The sequence below is a fragment of the Pongo pygmaeus genome, chromosome 6, assembly GCF_028885625.2.
Source record: "Pongo pygmaeus isolate AG05252 chromosome 6, NHGRI_mPonPyg2-v2.0_pri, whole genome shotgun sequence".
Lineage (NCBI taxonomy): Eukaryota > Metazoa > Chordata > Mammalia > Primates > Hominidae > Pongo > Pongo pygmaeus.
This window is the reverse complement of record NC_072379.2, coordinates 139,950,857-139,967,591: the sequence shown is the minus strand read 5'-3', so window position 1 is coordinate 139,967,591 and position 16,735 is coordinate 139,950,857. Positions and strand designations below refer to the sequence as shown.

General features: G+C 40.8%; 1 protein-coding gene across 3 annotated transcripts; it reads left to right on the top strand.

Moving 5' to 3' along the window:
- The first annotated feature begins 3,279 nt into the window (after positions 1-3,279).
- Positions 3,280-12,063, top strand: MRPS33 (mitochondrial ribosomal protein S33). Of its 3 annotated transcripts, none has more exons than XM_054496832.2 (3): positions 3,280-3,389; positions 7,622-7,863; positions 11,696-12,063. In XM_054496832.2, the coding sequence occupies exons 2-3, from the start codon at positions 7,649-7,651 to the stop codon at positions 11,799-11,801; spliced, it is 321 nt and encodes a 106-aa protein (XP_054352807.1). In that variant the 5' UTR covers positions 3,280-3,389; positions 7,622-7,648; the 3' UTR covers positions 11,802-12,063. The 3 variants fall into 3 exon arrangements, with proteins under 3 accessions (XP_054352807.1, XP_054352808.1, XP_054352806.1); XM_054496833.2 differs by having other exon boundaries at positions 3,312-3,389; positions 7,665-7,863; XM_054496831.2 differs by lacking the exon at positions 3,280-3,389 and adding an exon at positions 3,618-3,751.
- Positions 12,064-16,735: the final 4,672 nt, after the last annotated feature.

Genomic DNA, 16,735 nt, shown 5'->3' with positions numbered 1-16,735 from the left:
AGCACTTTGGGAGATGGAGGCAGGTGGATCACCTGAGGTCAGGAGTTTAAGACCAGCCTGGCCAACATGGCAAAATTCTCTCTACTAAAAATACAAAAATTAGCTGGGCATGGTGGCAGGTGCCTGTAATCCCAGCTATTCAGGAGGCTGAGGCATAAGAATTGCTTGGACCCAGGAGATGGAGGTTGCAGTGAGCCGAGATCACGCCACTGCACTCCAGCCTGGGCAACAGAGTGAGACTCTGTCTCAAAAAAAAAAAAAAAATCTGTCACAAAGCTCTACTACTTCAGCTGTTCAGAGTTGCTTTTCTTTCCAGATAATGATATATCCTACGGAGAAGTACTGAGAATAGCTGAAAAGAATTGCTTAGGTTTAAATATATGGGAAAAAAAAAATTGGCTTCGATACTTTCTTCAATGCTGCTTTGCTCTGCTCTTACCAGATTCTCCTTCAAAAACACTGCATTTTTCAACAGAGGATGGAAGATATCTGATGATTAAAGGAAAATTACTGTCACTCTTACCACTAACATTCACACAGTATATCTGATTACAGAAAATCACAACAAACCAATTACCATATTTCTGACAGTCATACTTCACCCTTAAGTGGAATATATGTAAGATAGGAAGAGACATGAAGCCTAAGAAGGGTTGATGGTGCCTTGATTGATCATTAGAGGAAGCTTCCTCCAAAACATTTTGAATCTTCCTTTCATCTGTCATCCTGGAAGGTATATCCCTCACACCTTCGGTGATGGATATAGCTTTCTTTTGTAAGGTCCAAGAACTATTGTAAATGCAGAAGTAAAAAAGAACCTACATGATGCAAAGAAAGAATACTTATGAAAATATGGTATCTGTAAATTGATTTACTTAAAGCAATAAATATTCCCCTGCCCCTTGGACTATGCCACACCATAAGAACTTTAAGTTGATGTAGTTTTAATTCTTGCCCTGCCTAATGACAAAGGACATTTGCCAAAGAGTATGATGAATAATGAAATCACTTAAAGTGGAGGCTTTCCATTTTACCACAACTTACAGCAAGAAATATATTTATATTATGATCCAATGCACATATACATATTGTTTCATGAAACAATAATTACCCCTACTACATGTGATGCATTTAGATATTTTTTATCCTAATGTCTTTCTTTTAATGCTGGTCTCGATTCACTAAATTGATTTCACAGCCAACTAATGATTCACAGCACACAATTGGAAAACACAGGACCACAGAAAATAGAAATATATAAGGGAATATCTGATTTATAGAGCAATCTCTGATTTTAAAAGTGCTCTTAAAACTGCATTATCTTGGAGGTGTAAATGGGTAAGCCAAGGTCTGGTGAAGTCAATATCCATAGGAGGTTCGATTTTATTCTATTCATTTCATTTTTCCATCCCTAATATTCCAACTTTCCTATTGATAAGTAACAGTCTCTGATTGGCCAATTTCAATGGCTTACTCCTTCTAATCCTGTGGTAGGCTAAAACTGTCCCCCAAAGATAACAAAGTCTAATCCCTGGGACCTGCAAATGTTACCAGATATGGGGAAAAGGCCTTTGAAGATGTGATTAAATTAAGGATCGTCAGATTGAGAGAGTATTTTGGATTAGCTCCATGGGCCCTAAATGCAATTACACATTCCTAAAAGGGAGGCAATGGGAAGTCTGACACACATAGTGAAGGCAATGTGAAAAGGGAGCAGAGATGTGAAGATGTTGGCCTTGAAGTCTAAAGTGATGTGGCCACAAGCCAATGAATGCCAGCAGCCACCAGAAGCTGGAAGAGTCAAAGAACTGATTCTCCCCTAGAGTCTCTGGAGGGAACACAGCCCTGTCAACATCTTGATTTTGGCCCAGTGATGCTGATTTTGAATTTATGGCCTCTAGAACTGTAAGATAATAAATTTCAGTTGCTCTACAATGCCGAGTATTTTATTATAGCAGCCTCAGGAAACTAATATGAACCCCATGAAATTGACTTAATAAAAGTGATAGTGCAAAGTACCTAAACAGTCACCTGAAACTCTATATACCTAGCTATGTTTCAAGAAAGATTTATGGTAGCTTATAGTAATTCACAAAACATTGATAACACCAATAATTCATATGTGAAAAGGAAAAAACAGGAAGGATATACAAAGGATAAACCAACAAGGTTTACGCAAAATATATATTATATATATACATATATATATATAGCTCTTGCCTCCAGCCAATTAAAATTTGGCTTTAAACCAGCAGCTTACACATAAAGGAAGTCTTCTTGTTTATATGATTCAGTGGCTATTACATAAAAACAAGCCAACTCCACAGAAACAAGTACAAAAGACAAGGTGAAATTTCTCCCAGGAGTTTCGCTCCTTAGGATTTCTTTTTTGGACTGTAGCCATGCATAGGATACTCATTACCCCTTTGTAAACTTAAATGCAGTCACTAGACCTAACTTTATAAGGCTGTTTACTATATCATATAGGCTGCTAACATGTCAAAACTTGATAAAAGCAAATCCTATAGCATAGATTGATTAGACGTCAAATTCTAACTTAAAAGTAAATTCTGTAGGAGGAAAGAGGGTGTAAATACAATACCCACTAGGTAGGCAACTCACTACGGATATTAATTCCAGGGTACATTTTGAAATATTTATAAAATGCCTTGAACGATGCTCAGAAAACGAGTACTGTTTCCTCACCCAAACTATCAAACATTGAGTAAGTGCTGCATACAATGCCTATGGGATGTGGCTCGCTTGAAAACAGATTTAGTATGGCGTGAAATACTCACAATGTTTTCTACTATCTGCCCAGCGAGGTCTAGATAACTACTGAGGAGACAAACGTTCCATCCCTACTCCCTGAAGAAGCTCCTGGGTCAATGGGGGAAAGTGCTCCTAACCCAGTACCAAGGAAGACTTGCAGCTGGTGATCCTAATTAACTATTAGAGGATGAGCAGATAGATGGAAGGGGAGGGGGATGGCGCCGCACAAGTCGGTCAGAAAGACCACACGGCACACGCATCGCCATTGCTTCAGAGCTTTTGGAGGCAGGTCTGTAGCCATTCCCACCAAAATATACTACCGAACCGTGCAAGCGCTTCCAGGAGAGCCAGACCTCCCTAACTCTCCCCAGCCCACCATCTTCCCGGGTCCTCCGCACCCGCGGCGGCGCTAGCCTCACTGCGCAGGCGCCAGGTACACCTCGGAGGCCTCAGGAGGGGGCGCCAGTAACTCCGGGTCGTTCACTAGGGCTCCGCTCTAGCCGCCACGCTTCCGTTTCTCTACTGCTCCCCGTAATAGTTGCAGGCGCGAGCTTGGAGCCGGGTAGGGGGCGGGCCTTCCGGGACGAGGGCGCGTGGGTGAGGAAGGTCAGATCCAGGTAAGGCTGTCAGTGACTTTTGGGGGTCTGCAGCGAGGGGCGATGGCTGTAGAGGTTTCCGGGGGTCTCCAACCTTGTAGAGTCGCTAGGAATCGGGGGAATCCATTTCATTAGTGACCAGCTCGGGCGGTTCACGTGCATCACACAAATAACTTGGCCTTTTTCTGCCTCAGTTGGGGGATTTCTTAAACGTAGGATACCCGCGTTTCCGCGGCCGTAATTTCCTCTGAGGCGCAGTTACTCTCTTCCATATTGGTTAACAGTAGAAGGCTCAGTTTCTCTGCTCATCACACGGCCTTCGGCACTGTAGCTTTGGGTGGTGGGCTGCAGATTAATTTTGTAACCACCTTAAGAAAAATACGGTAAGGTGATATTTAAGAAAAATATTTGCGAAATGCGCTCCCGAGTCAAACATCTGTTGACTTGACACTACTACAGTTTCCATCACAGTTAGACATGATCGAGTCAGGTGGAGGGAGTTGAAGATTGTTTTTGCTAAACTGAATGCAGCTAATACATTTTCAGTGACGTTGATGCCTCTATGACTCCGTAAAATAATCGGTACCGGGCTTTTTTGTTTTTAAGCATTCTGTTGAGATTGTTTTTATGTTTAGATTGTTTTTATGACAACATGTGTACACTGTATGTGAGTTCCTTGGATCCTGATGGTTATTAGGGTAGGCACTGTGCCGTGAATTTTGCATATAAGCTTCACATCGCAGATAGTATGACTGTCCTCGTGTAGTCGATGAGAGAACCTGGCAGAGACTAAGCACCATTACAAAAACAACGTGGCCATTAAAAGGCAGAGGCGCGATTCCAACCAACTTTTTTATTCTGCAGTTGGTGCGTTCTGCTAACCAATGGTTTTTGGGAAACTGGAGAAAGCTCTCTCCCGGAACAATTTACACACACACATACATACACATACCAGCATACAAGATGTACACTTCCACTGTTTGCAAAACGCTGAAGCACATCCAGGTTAAGAACTCTTGCACTTCATCTTTACCTTTCAAAGAGAAAAGGCAAACCTAATACAAAGCCACTTATTGAAATAATCTTTTAAATGCATCAGACCTATCAAAAAGATCAAAGAAGTTTGCCCTGTTATGCCAAAGTAAAAATATGGGAATTTTCTTCTCATGTGGGCTTAATTTGTTTTGCTCAGCACATTTGAGTAATTTGTTTTTGCTTAGCATTTTCAGCTCCAGTTAACTTTTTTCATGATAGTACAGTTTTCTTTAGTTCACATTTAAAGAAGGGTAACACTTAAAGTGACTTGTACTCTCCGAGAATGGTTTCATGTGAATCAAAATGTAATTGACACGCACATTATAAGAAAAGCTCCCTTGTCATTCTTCGTGAGAGACATGTGTCTGTGCACTGTGGAAGGAAACAACAAAGCAGTGTCATTGGTAATTGTTAAAACCACTTTCAGTTTCCTCCTGTTTAGCAAGTGGGCCTTTGTTTCTAGTAAGGAATTCAGGTTTGAAGAGGCTTATTCCCTTTCTCCGTCATAAAACTTTAGGACTTGCATTTTATGATATAACCATGTTCAACCGATTCTAGTGTGACCTTTTTACTTACAAGTTATGTATCCCAGTAATTTGCCACATTCCAAAATGGGCATGGAGATAACAGCAGCATCCTGTGATTGCTTCGGTGACTACTGTCCTACTGAGTCCCTTCCTCCTCCTGGCTACCTTGTCAAGTTACCAAGGTGCTGGTCCTCTCCCTATGTTTCTCTGGCTGTCAGTCTTTGTAAATGAGGTCATCATTCCAGGGAGGCACAAAGTTTTTACTATATGGAGTATCTATCTGTCTGTCTCTCTCTCTCTCTCTTTTTTTTTTTTCTTAAACATGATTAAGAACAAGGAATAAACAAATGTGTCTATGTAGAACATATGAAAACCAAACTTACTGTTCTGGGCTCGTTCTTTTTTGTAAGTTACCATTTACTACTAAGTGCTACTGTTACTCATTTTCGCACTAGTCCTGCAAGCTTTGTTTTCATAAAGGAGACTCAGAGAGGATGAGTAACTGTTCACAATAACCCAAGGATTAAGTGACAGAGCCAGTAGTCAAACCTAGGCCTCAGGAATCCCTGTTGCCTCTTCATTGACAAATAAAGGGACTTGGAATTCAGAACAGATTTTCCTGAAAACACTTCACTGTAACAAACTGATAGTTCCCAGACCAGCTTACAGATAACTAACTGTGGAAATACTGTGCAATTACAGCAGAAATCTATTCTGATGCCACAATGGTAATTAAGCAAACAAAGCAAAGTTGATGAAGAAACTATTGTTTTTTAATCTAATGTTTGGAAAAAGATAACTTTAAAGGGCAAAGGAAGAGAAAAAGCATGCAAAGAAACTAGGTGACTCTGGACATTTGCAAGGCTTTTTAGAGGTTTATGGCACTGATTTGTTTATACATTAAACTGTTAAATGACTTTTTTTCACCTTGAGACTATAACCCTAGTCCTAACAACCCCACCCCCAACCAGAGTTGGGAAAGAAGTGAATCAGGAAACTGAGAATGCTGAATGGAAAAGGAAGAACAGGCTTGCAGGTGATCTGCAGATGGTGGGGAGGGAGGGGTGGACGTTGGATCTGACAATTCTACCATTGCCAGCCTTCAGGTGGCACTATTGACCCAAAATTGCTTGGTTGGTGTTCTGAATGGTTTTGAGGTTGACAGTGGTTTGAGATCAGCCTCTGCTTTTTTTCTTTTTTTTTTTTTTGACACACAATCTTGCTCTGTCACTCAGGCTAGAGTACAGTGGTACAGTCATAACTCAGTGTAATCTCAAACTCCTGTGCTCAAGCGATGTGCCCCTCCTCAGCCTCCACAAGTAGCCGGAACTACAGGTGTGCACTACCATACCAGACTAATTTTCTTATTTTCTTTTCTTTTTTTTCTGTAAAAACAAGATTTCGCCATGTTTTCTGGGCTGGTCTTGAAGTCCTGACCTCAAGCAATCCTCCCACCTCAGCCTCTCAAAGTACTGGGATTATAGGCATGAGCTACCATGCCCAGCCTCCTCTGTTAATGGATCTTGAAACAGGCATTAAAACTTCCTTAATTTAAACACGGTTTGTTTTCTTGCAAGAACTATTTTGAAATTCACTTGGCACCATTTTTATGTAGGAGGGTTTTTTGGTACATTTCTCCCATTGGTTTTTCAAGGTTTATGCCTTTTTCCTGCTTGAATATCAGCACCTTTTCATCTCAGCTGAACTGTTTCCCAGGATAGTCTCTGAGTCAGCAAAGATTCTCATCTCAATACTAAAATTTCTCATAAATTGGCATATTCTGCCAACAATAACCCCTACGTCTGGTCTAAACTGAGTTGAGATAGTTATTCCACCAGCAGCTTTCTTGATTTTTATGTGTTAGCTATAATTTGTGCATATCACAGATATCATTCTTAAACCCATTTCAGTGTTGTATGTCTCTGAAGGAAAAGCTACTGTTTTCAGCTGATAAGAACTTAGCTAGTTTGCATTAAAGCAGAATATATAAGATGGAGGATACAGCAAGTAACCTTACAATTCATACGTGCCTTTTATTTAGTAAGAAAATGAATCTTTTGAGCTATTGGATTTATTTCTATAGGGCTACTGTCTGTTTTTCCCAAATGGCTCTCAGTCTCTAGGCAAAATTCAGTTCAGTAACCTAGAAGCCAAATGACCTCATAACTCATTAGCAGCTCTCAGAGCCTTCTGGAGCCCTTGAGGAGAACAGTGTTCAAAGGACTGATAGTAAAGACAACAACATAATTATGTCTCTGCCATGATTACACCTTTTGATGGCAAGCAGTCAGCATATTAATGCTGCAGATTGCTTAGGTGGGTGTTTTCTGAAGGTATAATAATGCTGGGACTAGGATAACTTGTTTCCCTGTCTTCTTCATCCCCAGCCTACAAATAGGTAAACTGACTGTCAGTAAATAACCTGATGAATCACAAAATAGTTGGTTGCAAAGGAGGCAATACAGCAAGGAAGTAATAGCATGTAAACACAAAGTGCAAAAATCGCAGCTGTAAAGCATGGAAAGGAAATAGCCATTTGGACTGTGGATACTTCTCCACTCCAAGGCATATCCTGCCAACACTGCACTGATCCATGAGCGGCTTGCTGTGTTTGCATTTGCTAACGTATTCATTAGCTAATCTTGGAATTTCTTACCCTAACCTGTTTACCTTTCTTCTCATTTTCAATAGGAACTCTAACTCCTTGCCACTCAAGAAATGTCCTCCCTTTCAGAATATGCCTTCCGCATGTCTCGTCTCAGTGCCCGGCTATTTGGTGAAGTCACCAGGCCTACTAATTCCAAGTCTATGAAAGTGGTGAAACTGTTTAGTGAACTGCCCTTGGCCAAGAAGAAGGAGACTTATGATTGGTATCCAAATCACCACACTTACACTGAACTCATGCAGACGCTCCGATTTCTTGGACTCTACAGGTAATGACAAACACAAAGAGGAACCTATGAGAGACTTTTTTTCAGTAGATCAGAAAAGGAAAAAAATTAGCCTTTCTATCCTTGTAGTTTTGTTTTTATAATAGAGCCCAGGTAGTTCAAAAGGTACAGTTTGCAGGAGAAAGGCTTCTTTCAAAATACCCATAATGGAGAGACCAAAAAAAAAAGGAAATTCATGCTTGTTGGAAGATATATTTTAATTATGTCTACAACATGACTAATGTTGAATAGATACTGAGCTGTAGAGAGGTGTTTAATAATTTGTTAATCTAAGAGCACTCTAAAAAGGATGCCAAGAGGCTGGGCGCGGTGGCTCACGCCTGTAATCCCAGCACTTTGGGAGGCCGAGGCAGGCAGATCACGAGGTCAAGAAATCAAGACCATCCTGGCCAACTTGGTGAAACCCCATCTCACTAAAAATACAAAAATTAGCTGGGCATGGTGGTGCACACCTGTAGTCCCAGCTACTCGGGAGGCTGAGGCAGGAGAATTGCTTGAATCTGGGAGGTGGAGGTTGCAGTGAGCCGAGATCGCGCCACTGCACTCCAGCCTGGCAACAGAGTGAGACTCTGTCTCAAGAAAAAAAAGCAATGCAGAGAAAAACTGGTCCAAGTACTGAGGAAGAAAGCCTCAGAAACACCAAGGTTGCCAGGGCAGTGGGCTCTTGTTATCAGATGAACAGAGTCCCTGACCGACACCTGATCTGCTGCTTAACTGGTACGTGGGAGCCTTTTTTCTCTTCTGGTGGCATTTTTATTGACATTTCTTCCTACTCTCTTCTGGCATTTTTATTTTGTACCCTTTTTGATATATTAATTTGGTCTGGATAAGCTGTAGTTTGCCTTTAAGGATAATACGTAAATCACACAGGTTCTTAACACCATGTGTTTGTGTGTGTGTGTATGTCTAGGAAGTAGGTGCTTAGGACTGTGTGCATCTCTAAAAAAAAAAAAAAAGATCAGGCCAGGCACAATGGCTTAGGCCTGTAATCCCAGCACTTTGGGAGGCCGAGGCAGGCAGATCATCTGAGGTCAGGAGTTTGAGACCAGCCTGGCCAACATGGTGAAACCCCGTCTCTACTAAAAATACAAAAATTAGCTGGGCGTGGTGGCACACACCTGTAATTCCAGCTACTTGGGAGGCTGAGGCAAGAGAATTGCTTGAACCCAGGAGATGGAGGTTGCAGTGAGTCGAGATCATGCCACTGTACTCCAGCCTGGGTGACAAAGCAAGACTCTATCTCAAAAAAAAAAAATCAAATACCTATGTGATCCTTTTGATTAAATTATTTTTTGACCAGGTACAATAGCTCACAGCTGTAATCCCAGCACTTTGGGAGGCCAAGGCGGGCAGACCACTTGAGGTCAGGAATTCGAGACCAGCCTGGCCAACATGGTGAAACCCCGTCTCTACTAAAAATACAAAAATTAGCTGGGTGTGGTAGTGCATGCCTGTAATCCCAGCTACTTAAGAGGCTGAGGCAGGAGAATCGCTTGAACTCAGGAGGAAGAGGTTACAGTGAGCCGAGATCGTGCCAGTGCACTCCAGCAACAGAGCGAAATTTGGTCTCAAAAAAATATATTTTTTTTTTAATTACCAAACTAATACATGCCCATTACAAAAGAATTCAAATAGTACATAATTGTATAAAGTTAAAATACCTACCATCTTTTTAAAAATTTAACAAGTTGTAATTGGACTTGTCTTTGGGCAACAATACTAAAATTATTTGGAACCATTTATTCTAATACAGTAGAATTAATAGTACAGCATAACATTCATTGCAGATCACTAAAGATTGGTACATTCACTATCCAGTGGATATTTCTTACGTACCTTCCACGTGCAGGCACTTAAGATGGCACTAGGGGAACAGCGGTGAACATAATAGATGTGCTTGGTTAACATATTAGAGGTTACAATCTATGACATGTTTTGAATGTTTGGAATTGCTTTGGGACTACCTCTCTTGCCATTAGTCTGGGCTCAGAAAATAAAAACTAATTTTATTATAACCCAAAATAAAATATTGGGAGGCAGATATCCTGAGGAGAAGATTATAACCCATGAAAAAATCACATTATCTTTTTGCTGCTGCTGTCTGTTTGTTGGAAAAATAAAGACTTAGCTATCTTTGGGGACAGGGAAAAATAGTTATCCATAGAAAAACAAAATTATTTTCACGTAGTCACTAGGTATGGTAAATGATACCTCTAATGCTAGGCCTCCTGTGGCATCAGGCAGGATGAAACTAGACAGTCTCCAATAAAGAAAATATTCAGAGACCTGCAAAAGAGGGAGGGAAGCACCAGTTCTCAGAAACAACTGATTCATTCAGTTAACCAGGTGCCTAGCTTGTATCATCAACAGAGACAGAGTCGCCAGAAAGCTTTCTTTCTGTCCAACGGTTGATGAGAATGAAGGAAGGACAGAAGAGGGGAAAAAAAATAAGTAAATTATATGATCTGTTACAAAGTTGAACATGCTGTGGAAAAAAATAGTAGAGCCGGCTGAGCAGGATCCAGAGTGCTGACAGGGCCTGCAGTAGGTGGGGAGAGGCCAGATTACAGGATGAAACAGGACAGTCAGGGTCAGCCTTGTTGAGGAGCTGAGGTTTAAGCAGAGGCTTGAAGGTCGTGAGTGAGCCGGGAAGAGTTTGCAAGGCAGAGGGGCAAGAGCACAGCAAAGGCCTTGAGGTGGGAGTGTTCTTTCCAGGAGGCATGCAGGTACTGGGAGGGTGTGGGACTGGAGACGGATTGCAAGGGACTGTGAAGCTGTAGTAAGGACAATGGCATTTGCTCTGGTTGAAATGGGGAACCATTTGCAGGGCTATGAACAGGAGTGGCATGATCTGACATATATTTTAGAAGAATTTCACCAGCTGCACTGTTGAGAATTATTTGGGGACACTCACCACTAATCCCAAAGAGTTGTATACTGTCCATGATGTTCATGGATAGCCTAGAGAGTTAAAACTTAAGCTCAGCACACCCCTCTCTTACATTTGATTCATACACTGTTATTATCCGTACTTTACAGGTTAGGAAACTAAGGTGCAGGGAGGTAAGGCCACTTATCCAAGGTGACAGATCTAGTAAATGGTGGAGCCATGATTTGAACCCAGGTTCACATGGAATCAAGAACTTACATGTTTAAACACCATACCAATCTTTAGGTATCTGGGCTTCAGATGTGGACTTTTTTTGTAGTATAAGCAATCATCAACTTCTTTGCCATCCACATACTTACATAGTCCTGGCTGCTTTGATTCCTTTAGTATCTGTCTTTTGATTTTGCTTCCTTCTGCCTGAGCCTTTCCCCAGCAGCCTTTTTGTGTGAGTTACCTACTGCCACTAAGGTTTCACCATGTTGGCCAGGCCCAGCTTCCTCCAGACCTCACCCCATTCTGAGTAGATGCTAGTTCCTAGGGCAGTCAGGGTCTCTGTGTAGCTATTGAAGCTGATGCCCACTTTGTCTCCTCTCTGTTTAGTCTTAGTGTTGCAGGGAAATTTGGGGTAATCATTAGTATTGTGTCATTGTTACGTAGGTTTATGTAGGCTGGTCTGGGAAATTCACTGCAGCTTGTGGCAGTGTTTCTGTGAGGGGAAACGGACTTACAAGTGAACTTTTGGAATACACCGCATCTCTATATTAGGGACTCCCTATACTTTTTGTTCACCAAGCTGAGCATGTGGCCAACTTGTAAAAGTCAAAGATCGATAACCAGAATGACCTAAGAGAGCAGCGCTAGATTAATGTACTTTTCTACTCTCGTAAAAATAACTGGTTAATTATTTTTTCCTTCTTCATTCAGAGATGAGCATCAGGATTTTATGGATGAGCAAAAACGACTAAAGAAGCTTCGTGGAAAGGAGAAACCAAAGAAAGGAGAGGGGAAAAGAGCAGCAAAAAGGAAATAGTGTTGGTCCCTCAAGAGGGAGAATTTCTTCCTCAGTGGTAGAGAGAAGAAAGTGCATTTATTGTCTTTCCACATATTGGAGGAATGTCATCTTACTAAATGAAGTTTATTTGGAGGAACACAGTCATCTCCTTGGTGAAATCTAATCCGGTTACATTGTGGCTGGTTTCTTGAATGCATTCTAACTGTGCAAAATTATTTTGGCCTTGGCTGTGTAATGTGAGGTTTACCTGATTCTCTAATGAAATAAATACCTAAGTTATTGTTTGATGATTTGTTTGGGGTGGGATGGGATGGTGGGGGAATGGAGGGGAAACTTTATTAAGTGAGCATCCTGTAGTGTCCTCATTTCTCCCTTCTTGCTTACTCACTCACCCAGCCCTAAACTTCTTTCATCTTGGGCCCTTCAGCCACTGTCTCCACCACCAAGCTCACAAACTTTTTGTGTGTCTTCACCTACTCCTTTGAGAAATCTATTAAGATGAATTTGTAGAGTAAGTATCTTTTAAAAGGAAGTATTGAATACCTGCTCTGTACAAGATATTGGGGCCCTGGTAATACACGTGGTTAGCAAGAGAAATACTCCCTACCTTGTGTAAGTTTCAGTCTTGTGGGAGGGACTAATATTACATAATTACATACAATTGTATTACATGCTACAAAGGAAAAAGTCAGACTTCTATAAGAGCGTGGATGAATGCAGAGAGAGATAGCCAGAAGCCCAAATCACATTAGGGAATTTAAAGAAAGCTTCCCTAAAGAAATGATATTTAAGCCGGGCGCGGTGGCTCACACCTGTAATCCCAGCACTTTGGGAGGCCGAGGTGGGCGGATCACGAGGTCAAGAGATCGAGACCATTTTGGCCAACATGGTGAAACCCCACCTACTAAAAATTCAAAAATTAGCTGGGTATTGTGGCGTGCGCCTGTAGTCGCAGCTACTCGGGATGCTGAGGCAGGAGAATCGCTTGAACCCCGGAAGCAAAGGTTGCAGTGAGTTGAGATCACGCCACTGCACTCCAGCCTGGCAACAGAGCAAGACTACATCTCAAAAAAAAAAATGATATTTAAGCTGAACCTTGAAGAATAAATAAGAGGTTGCTAAAAGGAAAATGGTGAGAAAGGTGTTTGAGGCAGAGAGTACCATTTGCAAAGCCCTAAGGTATGAAGAAATTGTCTGTTCAAGGAACACTGACTTGTTCATGGTTGGCCATAAGAAAACAGGCCAGATCATGAAGGGCTTTGCAAGTTCTGTGGAAAAGCTTGAACATAACTAGAAGTTCTATGAGGGATGACTGTTGTATAGATTTGAGTAGCTCGCTGCTGGTTTTATTGTATTCCAGCAATGAGTTTCCAAAGAAATTGTGAAGGCTTGGCCGGGCACGGTGGCTCACGCCTGTAATCCCAGCACTTTGGGAGGCCGAGATGGGTGGATCACGAGGTCAGGAGATTGAGACCATCCTGGCTAACACGGTGAAACCCCGTCTCTACTAAAAAATGCAAAAAATTAGCCGGGCGTGGTGGTGGGCACCTGTAGTCCCAGCTACTCAGGAGGCTGAGGCAGAAGAATGGCGTGAACCTGGGAGGCGGAGCTTGCAGTAAGCTGAGATGGTGCCACTGCACTCCAGCCTGGGCAACAAAGCGAGACTCTGTCTCAAAAAAAAATTGTGAAGGCTTCTCTGATTTTTTTTTTTCAAGAGTTGTTCTGAATCTTTAGCATGTCCAGTAATTTTTTAATAACTTTTTATTATTGTAGTAAAAACATAAAATTAATTATCTTAACCATATTTAAGTGTACAATAGTGTCAATAGTCATATATATATATTATTCAAAAAATAATCAAAATATAAAAGCATTTTAGTGCAATAGTATTTATTAGAGTATGTATAGCAGCTACTCCAGCCACGGTTTTCTTTCTCTGTAACACTGAATGATTCCTGAAGTAGAAAGAATCTCAGTACATATGTTTAAATGAATGCTACTTTTAAAGATACCTAATCCAGATGGTATGGCTAGGGCCTATTTTATAGCCTGTTTAAAAAAAAAAAAAAACTAAACTAAAATTGGGTGGTTTGTATGTGATAGAAGTGAATTCCAGCAGAAGGAGAATTCATTCATTTAGAACTTTTTTTTTTTTTTTTTGAGACGGAGTCTCACTCTGTCACCAGCTGGAGTGCAGTGGCACGATCTCAGCTCACTGGAAGCTCCGCCTCCCGGGTTCACACCATTTTCCTGCCTCAGCCTCCCAAGTAGCTGGGACTACAGGCGCCGGCCACCACACCCGGCTAATATTGTGTATTTTTAATAGAGAAGGTGTCTCACTGTGTTAGCCAGGATGGTCTCAATCTCGACCTCCTGATCTGCCCACCTCAGACTCCCAAAGTGCTGGGATTACAGGCATGAGCCACCACACCAGGCCCATTTAGAGCTTTTTACTGAGCACCTGCCATGTGCCCGACACGTGATAGTTGTAGAGGATACAGAGACAAATAGACTTAGTCCCTAAGATTGTGTGAATGAGCATGTGTGTATTGCAAAGTATTGGCAAGATCTCAGAAACGTGCTTAGAAAAGTGCAGATGCACTGTTATTCTTGGCCAATGCAGCTGAGCCAGGTGTAGGTGGATGATTACCCCAGGATGTTGAGCTGAGAAACAGGATCTCAGCCTGAACCCAATGTAGCTCAGTAGATGTTTGAATTATGTGATCTCCAGCTTTTGGGAAAGATCTGAATGTAAGAGGAACTTAAGAGAATTAGCATGATATTTTAAAGAGAATAACTGCATTACATTCTAACAGCAGACCTGAGTCAGAAAACAAGTAAAGAATCGATGTATTGGTTTGCCGATGGAAGAGCTTCAGTGAGATCTCAGACCCTGACCCTGCGGTGAGCCTTGGCAATGGTTGACAGGGAAGTTTGTAGATAACACAGAAGTAGATTAGTGTGCCACTGCTCCAGGCTGAAAATCAGAAATGAAAGCTAAAATATATTTGTACATAAGCTATACCTTCAATTAATAGAGCAAGCTATGTGACTCAAAACAGCCTGTACAGAAGTATGATGGACCAGCTGGAACGTATTAATAGAAGATAAGGAAAAGTTAACTCTTGACACCAGGGAAGTCAACAAATTTCAGGACAACAGTGACCAATGGTTAAGATGATGACTAAGGGTAATCAGAAAAAAATCTTTAACTCCAAGTTTAGACTAGCCAGTTTGTTTAATTGGATTTCTCTGGTCAAAACCTAAACTATTGGTGCTTTCTAACATGTGGGGATCAGTGTGCATAGACCATTTTGCCCTCGATTTCAGCATAACATAGTAAAAAGACTGGGTTTTAGATTCAAAAGTCATGGGTTTGTGATATAGTGTACTTACTGGTTATGTGACCTTACGTCAGTTCAGTTACCTTCTCTGAACCTCTTTCCTTCTCTATAAAATCATAATACTTTACTGGATTAATGAGAAGATATTTGTGAAAAGAACTCTGTAAATTATAAAAAGTTAAAAACTTTTACATATAGCACATTATGTGACTAGTAAGTACTGCTGTGTCTTACTAGCACAATTTTCTGTTGCAGCATTGACACATATCTCCTAAAAATGTAAAGTTCCCCACATTTACAAGCAGCATGATAGGTTCAGGAAGAGGAGGTAGATGAGAGGTAACATCTTATTATTTATGTAATTATGGGCTCCAGAAGTTTATTTTTTTAAACACCATATATGTGTGTGTTTCAAAATAAACATAAGGCATCATATATTTAAACATATATAACCATAATGCTTGTATTTATAAATCATTTTCCAGGAAAGAATAAATCAAAATTTTAAATTCTGCCTGCTTCACCCCATCTCTCTTTACTCACACATTTCTCCCAAAGATCCTATGTGCCTAATTTTAGAGATTTAGAGCAGGGAACAAACTTCAGGAGCAATAAATAGGGGGAAACATCTGTTATCCTGCCAACCCTGTCTTCATGGCTTTCGTTAACTACTCAAGAAAGGTTCAGAAAAAGCATTTCTTAAAAAAAAAAAAGAGAGAGAAAGATAGAATCAGCAAAACAAACAGTATTGCATTCAAGGATACTTAGATAAAACAGAGAGACTGTCCAGCCCTGGATACTAAGATAACTGGATAAACAGTAAAACTTTTATGCTGAACTTAAAACAGTGAAATGTTTTTTAAATGCCATAAAGGCAGCAAAACGGAGAGAAGGGTTATAAAACTAGCCAGATGCAATTTTGTAACTTAATTGGAGATGTGGCAATATTACAGGTTCATGTTAAAGTAGAAAGTACAGTTAAACCAATGTAGATTCTAACACCTTTTCCATTCTACTTAAGGAAATATGTGTTTTCTGAAAGGATGGATTCATTTATGGAGAACGTTCTGTGTCCCTGTTGCAGAAGACCGAGCTCCACCTAGCCTTGTCTCAGTAAGACAATCTAAATTGGTGCTCAGTGCAGAATCATTTTCCCGATAGAGCCACAAACGATTGGCCCGTTGAGTTTAGAATAAAAACTATTCTAAACAGAAATCGAAAGACTAAGGATACAGATTAATCTAAAAAGAGCTCCAGTCTGAGAATATCGGTGAGAAATGGCCAGTGGGTTAAGCACCAAACTAGTAACAAGTTAATATTTAAAAAGAGGGTTAGAGATAAAAGAGGTCAATGTTTGCATCATCAGGAATGACTTCCCAAGCAGGAAAGCAATAAATACAGATAAGGCCAGCATTTCTGGAGTGTTTAATACATTGTGCTTTGTAGGCTATATCTTATTTGACGCCCCCCCCCCATATGATATATACCCCCATTTTGCAGATAAGGAGACCAATGCTCAAGATCACACAGCTATAAATGTCTAGACTGAAGTTTTAAATTCAAACTGCTGACTCTAAAACATGTACCTTCTTTTTTCTCTATTCTCCA